The sequence below is a fragment of the Curcuma longa genome, chromosome 14 (genome assembly GCF_044706935.1).
Source record: "Curcuma longa cultivar G26 ecotype Majalengka, Jawa Barat chromosome 14, ITB_CL_G26_1.1, whole genome shotgun sequence".
NCBI lineage: Eukaryota > Viridiplantae > Streptophyta > Magnoliopsida > Zingiberales > Zingiberaceae > Curcuma > Curcuma longa.
This window is the reverse complement of record NC_133874.1, coordinates 4895750-4906939: the sequence shown is the minus strand read 5'-3', so window position 1 is coordinate 4906939 and position 11190 is coordinate 4895750. Positions and strand designations below refer to the sequence as shown.

Sequence of the window (11190 nt, the reverse complement as noted above, 5' to 3'; positions counted from 1 at the left end):
AAGGAAAAACAAGAAGATTATTGATTAAGTTTTTTTTTTTCCAAGAAAATTCTTCATCTGATTCAAATAGACTTGAATTATTCAAGTATCTGTGAGTGAGAGAGCGCTCTTGCTGGGCTCGGATGAAATCTGCGGCTCTCTCTTCTTCAGCAGCTAGATCAAAGTTTGTAGAGGAATCCTACCTAGAGCCATTGATTTGAGTTGAATGGATCCGTGAGATTATTCTGCCTCATTAAAAAAAATAAATTGATTAGATTAAAATTTTATTAATCTATTTTAAAATGACAGGTTCAGATGAGCCAACCTATCTATTTTATTAATCTATTTCTCAAGTCGTTGTATCTTAAGAAATAAATATTCATGTGAACCTCTAAGCACCGTCAAAAAGATAATAAATATGTTTTAAAGAAACTATGTCTGACATATACTTTGATAGTGCTCAACACATCTCCATGCATGAAAGCCTTCTTTCCTGCTTGGTAAACTAGGTAGCTCAGCGACCTTACCTTCCTGCTCAGCACCTCCCTACCCAGCCTCCCGAATCGTTAGTTTGATAGTTCTTTGTTCGATCTCCCGTTCGATAGCTTTGTTGGGCCTCTCATTCAACAGCCTCCTGACCAACCTCCTAGCACTGCAATTTGGGAACTCTCCACATGGCCTCCCACTTGGCAACTCCTTGCCAAGCCTTCTGACTCGACAACTCCCTGTCAAGCCTCCTACTTAACAACTCCCTACTCGACCTCTCGACACTTGATAACTTGGGCTCCTTGCTCTGCCTCCCGGCTCGTAAGCTCAACCACTAGGGATAATTGACCACTGCAACTCAACCACTTGGCACGCCCGGCTACTTGTCCACTTGACAGTTTGGTCGCTCGGCCCATTCAGCACTTGGATCACTCGGCTAGTCTAGCAACTCGACCTTCTTAGGCAGCTCAGCCTTTCCAAGGCAACTCGGTTATCCCTGACAGTTCAACCTTTTCGGACAGCTCGACTTACCCAATCCAACTCGGCTTACCTAGTTAACGCCAGATAGAATATCGATTATTCTGTAGGCTAGTTCTAATAAAGAATTTTTTTAGAGAAGACACAGAAAATCATCAAACATAGAGAATTCTTCTCTTAGTTTAACTGAATACTATTAACTCATTAAAGATAATGTTCTAACATCAATTAAATACATATTTAAATAGTCTCAATACCCTAACAATGCATAAAATGAAAATACCTTAATAAAAAGACTAAAATTCTTCGAAGCCTCTGAAAAAGTTTTAAATAATATTTTTTGGGCCTAAGAGTAGGTCGTTGTGGGTTACACTCGATAATAAATATAGATATCTAACGAGCTTCAATTTGATATATTATAGGCCTTGTGATTTAATCCGAGTCAAAAGTTATAACCACTCAAAGCATCACGGATCCCCCTGCATCAGTCACTCCAGATTGAAAAGAACTCATCCTCAAGTTTAAAGTATTGTCATCATAATCCACAAAACAAGGACTTAAGTGCTTCACATTAAAGACATCAGAAGTCTTAAAGTGACTAGAAAGGTACAACCTATAAGTATTATCATTGATCTTCTGTAATATCTCACAAGATCTAATCTTCTGATCTTCAAACTTATTATACTCGCTAACAGAAAAATGATCACGAGTTAATACAGCCCAAACAAAATCACCAGTATATAAAAAATACCTGACGACGATGACTGTCAACCCAAGTCTTGTACTTAGTATTGTTCTCATGAATAGTCTATTTCACTTACAACCCAAACAAAATCACCAACATCAAAAAGTACCTGACGACGATGATTGTCAATCCGAGTCTTGTACTTGATATTGTTCTCATGAATAGTCTATTTCACTTGCTCATGAATACCCCGAAAATGCTCTGCTATCTCATCTACTTTAAGACTAAAACTTTCTATCGGATAGGGGTAAAGTCCAGTGCCCCAAATGAGTTCTGCTCGTAGACAACCTCAAAAGCACTTAAACATGTGGTTCTATTTTTTGATCTGTTATAGGCAAATTCTACTTGAGGTACTATCAAATCTCACTGCTTTGGCTTAGTTCCTGCCAAACAGCTCAAAAGATTGCTCAAACTCCGATTCACCACCTCGGTCTGGCTATCTGTTTGAGGGTGGTAGACGCTGCTAAAGTTTAACTGTGTTATCAACTTCCCTCATAAGCTCTTCCAAAAATAACTGACAAACTTGGTATCACGATCTGAATTCATAGATCGAGGAATACCATGTAAATACATGATCTCCTTGAAGTAAAGATGGGCAATCTGGACAATATCTAGTCTTTCTGCAAGCTATAAAATAGGTCATCTTGGAAAATCTGTCAACCATAACTAAGATAGAATCCGAGGCTCGTTGGGGCTCGGGGTACACCCAATATAAAATTCATGCTAATATCGAACCAAGGAACTTCAAGAACAGGAGTATACAAGCATGCATTAGTGAGAACTTCCTTAGACCACTGCATACATAACATCGATCCATAAAATGAGCTACATCACTTATCAACTTGGGCTAATAAAATTCAGAAGAGATAACTTCATACATAACATCGGTCCACAAAATGAACTACATCACTTATCAACTTGGGCTAATAAAATTCAGAAGAGATAAGGGTCAATGTCTTATCACGACAAAAGTGTCCTCATTATGAAGCTCACTTATAATTTGTTACCTCAATAAACAATCTAGAATGCACGACTGTAATTCATGAAATAGATAACCATTATGCAAAATAAAATCATGGAACGAGTGACCATCATTTACCTCCTGAGAAATATCCTTCTGAAGGACTATACTATGAAATTGGATCCTTTTAAAAGTAAAGAACTTACAATTTATAGTCGCTATATGAAAACTATACTAAAAAAAATTTAAAGGCAATGCCTGATACCACTAGATTCTAACTATCTTAAATAAAAGTATTAAGAAGAACATCGAATTAGACATTGAAAATAAGGGGGAAAACCTAAGTAGATTCTTGTTATTGTCCTTGAAAGAAGGGAGAGGTGAGGACTATGTCAAGTAATAATCTTGTGTGATCATAAAAGGATAAAAATCCCCTCTTTCAAATTACCCTTACCCTTACCTTTACTCTTTTGTAGCAGTTATCTACAAGCTTCTACAATGTGTAGAAGTTAGTGCAAGTAGATCATGATTAGATTATGCTCGTTTAAAATGTATGAGTGTCATGGAGTCCACATCGTTTGTTTTTATTCGTTAAAATATTATTTTAACCAGACTATCATTCAAAAAAGTAAAATTAAAATGATATAAAATCACCGTTATAAAAGCTAACAACTAGTTCCTACATGTTGTAGAAGCCAACAACTAGTTTATATATGTTGTAGCTTATTCAATCATGATTAGATAATGTTCATTTAAAATGTAATGAGTGTTATGGAGTCCCTATCATTTATTTTGCTCATTGAAATATTATTTTAATCAGATTATCACTTATAGAAGTAAAATTAAAATGATATAACATCACTATTGTAGAAGTTAGTTGTTAACTTCTAAACGATACAATGATCAAATAATATAAGGACATTTCAAATAGTTCGAGTCAAATGGGATGCTCATTTAACTTTAATTTAAAATAGCTAACGAAAGGTCCTTTTGATTTTGTCCATCGTAAAAAGTAAAAGAGATGTCAAACATGGAAAGGACGCAAAGAAGAAAAAGAGATGACAAAGGCAAATTGATCAATCTAATGAGATTATGAGATGCTAGAAATTGAAAGAACAATATTAACTTAAAGTCAAAAGGAGACATTACATAACTCCTCTAAAATTACTAATAATTAAATATAAAAAATTGATATTTGATAATATATATGTGTGTGTTATACTATATAATGGTGACTTAGTTCAGATTTTCTTATTTTATTAAATAAATAAATAGATAAATATAATCCATAATGTTGAAGAATGTGATACAGCATATGAATGACACAACTAAGTTTAGCTCGATGATGCATGGTGTCTTAGGATAGCAAAAGGGGGAGATTGTTTGAATTGCCCACCCTCGGAACTAATTTTTTTTGTCCAATCTTCAAACCTGAATATATATCTTCTATTTAACATTCAGACTTTCCATTTATATTTATTACAAATATATAATTTGTAATAATCCAACTACTCAACTAAAAAGTATAATATATCTACTTTATTCAATAAACTAATAGTATATGAAATAAAACTAATGTTAAAGCACTAAAATACATGAGCGAAAGGGAACATTGACGCACCGATAAAATTGTCATCAGGTGACTTAGAGATTATAAATTCAAATCATAAAAACAGTTTCTTATAATTAAGGACAGAGCAAAAAAATAACATTGGGAGGCGAAAGAAAATTATTAATATTTACAAAGTTGAGGGGGTAGCCGTCATTTATTCCTCATTCGTCCTCCATTTTTGTACATTTATATTTCTCGTACCAAAAAATTAGGGGATCATTGCCATCATCTTCTTCCGTCCCGACTTATAATGCAGGATAAGATTGCGTACAACATATCTGATGTGGCGGATTCTGATTAGCCTTACGTGGTAGAAATGGTCAAGGATCGGAGCGAGCTGATGTGTCAAGTCATAAGGTTAATAGTCAACCTTGAGTAGACCGGTGCCACGATCCTGACCTGAACCGTCTCGGCTAATCGGTCACTCTATCTCACCCCGCCATCTAGCCATCTCGACCTGGATAGTCTCAGTCTCTCGATCATCTCGACCACTCAGCCGGCCATCCCGACCCAAACCTCCTCGGCTACTAGGTCTCTCGGGCATCTCTACTTGGCTATCCCGACTTGGGCCTCCTCAGCTATAGGTCTCTCTATCACCCCCCCTGGCCCCCTCGACCTAATCATCTCCTTGTACCACCTCTCTCGGTCATCTCAGCCACTCGGCTATCCTGACCCAGACCTCCTCGGTTCCTATAGTCTCTCGGTCATCTTGGACTGTTCGTTGACTGATAATTTGATCATCCGCGGTATCTAACCGGAACAATATCCTTATGTTTTTTTACTAAAGTAAATGAGTGTAAACATGTGCACCCTGTCGATGAAACACACCGACTGCAAAGCATGTGGCGCTTTCTCTCGGTGAATATATATCTCAATCAACTCCAACTCCTGAGGTCATCGTCGTCGGCAATACATTGGACAAGCAACTTTGTCCGATTACTCGAATACTATACTCCCTAGCTAGCTAGCTCTTCTGTTCTACTCCCCACGTACCGTGACAATGCGGCAAACTCAGTACTGTCACCACAGTGCATGTGGTTTTATCGTGATACACTACTCCAACGTTGAACGTAACCCCCTTTATCTAACCAACTCGATCGCTCACCTACAAGACTTCAGGTCGCACATATGTTTGCATGGCATGGTCGGCGGTAGGCCAATGCTGGCTAATTATTAACATAATTTAGCCTGTGAGGAGTAGTGCATGAAATCGATCCTCTTCTCTCTCTCTCTCTCTTTGTGCTTATTAGGTCTTGCTTTCTCACTGGCCTTCAACTTTTCTTAATCTGTATTCCTCCTGATCTCTCTCTCTCTCTCTCTCTCTCTTTAATTCTCTCCCTGCTTCTTCCCTCCCTTATGCTAGGCATCACCTCGCTTCTTTAGGGTTCATCAGCAGGCTGCTGCTGGAGGCTGGATTGGAGATCAGGAAGAAGATGAGCCCTAATTTAGCAGGACAATTCGGAGACACCACCTTCACCAAGATCTTCGTAGGAGGGCTGGCTTGGGAGACCAAAAGCGACACAATGAGGAAGTACTTCGAGCAGTTCGGGGAGATCCTGGAGGCTGTGGTCATCACTGACAAGGCCACCGGGAGATCAAAGGGATATGGATTTGTGAGTCACACCTTCCATCCACTTCTACGATCCCCTTCCTGTTAGTTCTTCATCATCATCACGCATACCATCGCAGGTGACCTTCAAGGAGGCGGCAGCGGCAGTGAAGGCCTGCGTCGATCCAGCTCCGGTGATCGACGGCCGGAGGGCCAACTGCAATCTCGCTTCAATCGGCGCTAAGCGGTCTCAGCCGACGACACCTCGGCACGGTATACTACTTTTTGCATCAGAAATTATGTCTTCGAGCAGAAGCAATGAAGGAGTAGTTAATAAATTAAGTAGCTTCATTAGGTATCATGACAGTAATGAAGTGCCTAGACCTGCAAATATTATATTGATTAAGGTTGGAGAGAGCTGTCTGGAAAGGAATCTCTTGGCTGTGGGCAAAAGTGGGCACGTATAGTCAAGGTACAAGATGTTAGTTATCCTAGGAGTGAGCGATCGATCGATCCAGACATTACTGTTTGGCTTGGTGCACTGTGCACCCTTTGACTGGTCTTGATTCTTAAGCATTGCATTAACCTTCAAAAACATCTTGCCATGCATTTATGATGTGTGGTCTCTCGTGCATTTACAGGGGGAAACAGGAGTTTTAGGGTGGTGAAGCCTTTTCATAATGTTACAGGATACCAGCAAGGTGTGGGTGGTGGTGCAGCTTTACCTCCAGCCATTGCCAGCTGCTTCCCTCATTATGCCATCCAACAAGGTGTCCCTTTTGGTCTCTACGGGTGAGTAACTATATGCCTTTTAGATGATGGTTGGTTAGACTAATTTGATTAGCTAATTGCGTCATTAGTGATAATTAATTAATTGGAAAGAGGCAGCACATGCACGCTGAAAGCTAAAGCTGCCATATGGAGTGTGCACAGTTGTGCATGAGAGGGCATGCTGCCTTTGCTTTTTACACCTCTTTAATTACCTTCTCCTGGACTCTCTCTCTCTCTTTCTCTCTCGACGATTAGATCACGAATATTTATATTTTGAAATCGATCTGATCTCTAAATGTATATAAGTTGTATAACTTAATTAACATATCATTAAATTGCAGGTACTCTCCTTACTCCTTGGACTACAGCTACCCTACGGTTTGTTTACTTGACTCCTTGTTTTTCCAAGAACTTATATGGTTTGTGGCTTAATTAACTAATAATGTTTTTAAGTTGTTATGATATTTTCAAATTAATTGCTATAATATTTCTTGTTTGCTATTGTAGTTTTAGCCTCGGCTACTGCTTACATTACTCACAACATCTGTAAATTCATCATAAGTTCTAAGATCTAATAAGTTAGTTGATCGTTAAATATGGCTTGAAAATACTCCAAAGTTGCAAGTTCAACACTAAGCCTCAAATGTCTAAATATCTCTTTGATTTAGGCTTCCTAGCTACCCTCTATAACATCAAGTTCTTCCTCGATTTAGGCTCTTTGTCCTCAAGTACTCTAAGTTTCCTCTTGATTCAGATCTCTTACCTTTGAGTTCATCAAGCTCTTCTTCGATTTGAGCTCCCTACCCTTACCCTTAGGTACTCATATAATCCCCTCAATCCATGCCTTCAAATCCATCTTCATATGATTAATTAACTTTCAAGTCATATACCTCTAATTTATCATATCATTAAATCATCAAAATAATATGATCTAACTCAATCCATTTAATTAACCAAAAAAAAAAATCTTCTACACAAGTTCTTTAATCTCCCACATTCTTTCTCCCCATAAGTTTTTTAATCTCCCATAACCTTTGCATGCACCACAAGGCATTAGTGTTTTTTTTTCATAACCGGGTATTCAATTCTTGGAGCTAATTAATTCAGGGATGGACTGTACAATCTCACATTCCGCCTATCAAGTAAATCGAAAAATACTTGCGATTGTCAATCTAGAACAGCCAACGTCCTAGATTTGTACATCCCACTAGAGGAAAATATCATACAATGCATCATAATTAAAAATTGAATCTTAGGTATCTGGCTAACCACTGGAATGTCTGACAGCTACACCAAAGCCCTAGGTTAGTGTTATTCAATAGCATGCTTATGGTTAGTAAATAATCCACAATCTTTCTCTACAATAATCATGATTAAAATCCTAGGAAAAAGAGTTATAATCATGTGGCTTACATGCAAGAACGGAGTTAAAAATTTCATATTGAGAGGCGAAAAGTATGTGTTTACGTTGAAGGGGGTGATCGTGTTGTTGCCCCCTATTTGCAGCCCCCTTCTTCCCCTTCCTATACTCCTGTACCTCTTATACTAAAAAATTAAGGAGGCGACCACTCCCACCGTCCCCTCTCCCCTTTGGCTCCATCCCTGCTCACATGTAGGGCTCTTGCACATGCTAGGCCACTTGCATGGATCATTTGTTAACACTAAAAAAAACTTATATAAAAGATTTCACAAAGAAACACTTTGAGAGTTATTAGGAAAGAAATCAATTTTTATATATAGCTAAATTTCTCCATCTAAAACTAATGGACATATATAGAGACTCCTCCTAGCTTCAACAATTTAAATGTAAATTAAAATAGTCAAATGTAATTAATATACCAAATTAGGGGAAAAGAAGAAGTAATAGAACAAGATGATAATATTTGGGACAACAAATATGGTCGCAATGAATGATCTATCATAAATCTCTTCATCACAAAATCAACTAATTAATTAACGACTTTGAGTGCAATTCCATGATCATACGGCAACAACTTTGATTAATTGACAGATGGCAATTGATATGATATTAGCCACAATTACATAGTTAAAACTATACAAAAGCTTCAAAAGGGAGCTAGCTTCTTTTGAAATTTGACAATATAATTAAGTCAATAATAGACCACATGCATACTTAAATAGGTCAAAAAATGTCTCTACGAGCATAACCAAATTGGTACTCAAGTGGTAGATTGTTATATGAGAACACATTCAATGGTCAAGCACATCACATGGCCTGCTACCTTTTCATCCTCAACAATGTGTAGGCTGTCAGACCTGATAATCCACCACTGCCAAAGAAACTAGAGCAATAGAGGTGTCAGGTGTGGACCAAGTCCTTCACTATTAATCTTGTCTCAGTGAAAAGAGAGTTAATTAAGCTTAATTAATTTAAAACCTTCTCATATTCCTCATGAATCTTAGTTGAAGTTGTTTAGGTTGCATTATTGTCTTGTACTTTGAAAATCTAAATTAAAATTCGGGAGCAAAAGTTAGTGTTATTGTTTGCTTTATTGTTTAGCTTAACAACTGCATGATCAATTTTGGGCAGAGCTATTACAATGTGTATGAAGGAGCCACTGCACAGTATCCGGCATATGGCTCGCCGGCGGCGGCCTACTACCCCAATTATTTCCAGTTCGGGGGCGGCGCCACTGGCAGGACTGCTCCGGCAGCAGCAACTGCTCTGGCCAATGGCGGACAAATGGGCTACAACGTTTCATACCCAACGGCGATGCTCCATTACCCGACGGCGGTGGCATCGACCCCGACGGGGATGACTGCCTTCGGGCAGCATTTCGGAGCCGGCCCATTGCCCATCGCTGCAACTTCGACTGCTCAAGCTGCAGGTACACATATTGAATTAAGTAGTAGTGTTCTTTCTTTGTTACGCTCAGTACAGTACTGAACTTTCCCTTACATTAAATTAAACTAGGCATAACGATGGCTCTGGCGACGCCGCCGACGACCCTGCCGCCGTCGCCTACCGGCTATCCTTACCGCCTGGTTCCCGCTCACTTCTCTTCCTCAACAGCGCCCCAGCAGCCCTTGGCTTAGCTTAACCATGGTCACGTTGCTTCTTCCATGCAAACTCCCCAATTCATGCACCATTTTTTTACAAGTCATGCATACACCTCAAGTTTAGTCCCATGGAAGGGGCCTAAACTATCCGAATTCCAACTGGTAATGTTGAATTTGGAGAATCCTCCAGTTGCCTTCAGGCCCTCGGTTGGGCTCGAAGCACCTTCTTCTCCCATGGCGGAGAACACTTACTTTGCATATATATAATCAACTAAGTTTCCTTGCATGCATGGCCTTAAGTAAGTAATTAATAATTTCAAGTGTTAACCCAGTCCGAGGAGGACGAAGCAAATTGAAGGAGAGAACAAGACAGTTCTTCTTCTCTTGGAGATCAACACCAAGAGCGAGATCAGTGGGGTTTAGGAGTATAGAAGAATTTATTGAAAGCCTTAGTGACTCCTTCCCAACCCCTTAACTGGATACTACTGAGCTTATCTAGGAATTGGTGTGATCGAACAGGCATTCATGAGGTTATTGTAGAACACCCCATGCAAGCAAAGGCACAGGTTCAAGGAGCACTGCTGATGTTTGTTTATTCTCGGCATGACTGCTCTTGCCACTACCTCCCTCCATAACTTACTACTGACTCCATTAATGAGCTCCACAGGGTTTGGAGCTCCAAACATGAAGCTGAGGGTGGATATTTATGATCCCTTGGGTTCCCCACTTTTCATCTTTCTCTCTCTCTCTCTCGTTCACTCACTGATCTGCATGCATGCACCACCATGGTTTTAGCTTCACAGCATCTCTCTCTCTCTCTCTCTTTTTGTTGAGGACATTTGGAGCTTTTAATATGTGTACTGAATAACTACATAAGACTTATGGATTGTAATAATAAGAAGAGTTGTGTAAGGGATATTCAAGGCATCGCATATATGCCTTGATTTCTTTTTGTTCTGAAACAATTTGTCTTTTTAGTGTGGCCTTTGTTAAAAATTTGGAATTATTCAAGTTATCATCATATAAGATATTAGTCTTGACATACTTCCAAGATATTCTATCTTTATATTGATTGCAATTCCTTCTTCACTATTATTATAATTGAAATAGTCTCATCGTTAGAAAAGAAAATAAAACACTAATATATAAGAATTTATATATATTAGTATTTTCTTATAAACAATCCTCTTTTTTACTATTAATATCATGTAGAGCCTTTCTTAAGTGAATCCATTTTTATATAAAAATAGAATATCTTAAGGTGTGTCAAATTTTTTATCAGAAAACTTTATAGATTTTCAAAAAATTCTTTCCTACATTATATTCGATATCAACTAACATTTCCAAAAAAATTTATTCTAAAAGAAATCTTATAATACAATTTAAATTATAAATATTTGAATAAATCATTGCGTACTTTCTTAGTTTATTGTATTTTGTATTTGTGTTGCTGATTAAGATATTGGGGCTGAATAAAAAAATAATTTTTATTACCATCATAAACAGTAAAAAAGGAATTTATTTTATTCTCTCTCTCTTTTTTTTTTTTTAAATTTCTCCTGATTCATGTTTTGTCCTCAACTAGAAAA

At 38.1% G+C, this 11190-nt stretch overlaps 1 protein-coding gene across 2 annotated transcripts; it reads left to right on the top strand.

Moving 5' to 3' along the window:
* Nucleotides 1-5508: 5508 nt before the first annotated feature.
* On the top strand, nt 5509-10599 carry LOC141845278 (uncharacterized). Of its 2 annotated transcripts, XM_074733343.1 has the most exons (7): nt 5509-5548; nt 5644-5873; nt 5950-6082; nt 6451-6601; nt 6922-6958; nt 9132-9429; nt 9516-10599. In XM_074733343.1, exons 2-7 carry the CDS (start codon nt 5694-5696, stop codon nt 9635-9637), a joined length of 921 nt encoding a protein of 306 aa, XP_074589444.1. In that variant the 5' UTR covers nt 5509-5548; nt 5644-5693; the 3' UTR covers nt 9638-10599. The 2 variants fall into 2 exon arrangements, with proteins under 2 accessions (XP_074589444.1, XP_074589443.1); XM_074733342.1 differs by lacking the exon at nt 5509-5548 and having other exon boundaries at nt 5606-5873.
* Nucleotides 10600-11190: the final 591 nt, after the last annotated feature.

Excerpts from the sequence above, each read along its gene's own strand:
- LOC141845278 (XM_074733343.1), top strand. The coding sequence starts at position 5,694 with ATGAGCCCTAATTTAGCAGGACAATTCGGAGACACCACCTTCACCAAG. Across the intron at positions 5,874-5,949 it reads GATCAAAGGGATATGGATTT|GTGACCTTCAAGGAGGCGGC; the intron begins GTGAGTCACACC and ends ATACCATCGCAG. Across the intron at positions 6,959-9,131 it reads TGGACTACAGCTACCCTACG|AGCTATTACAATGTGTATGA; the intron begins GTTTGTTTACTT and ends AATTTTGGGCAG.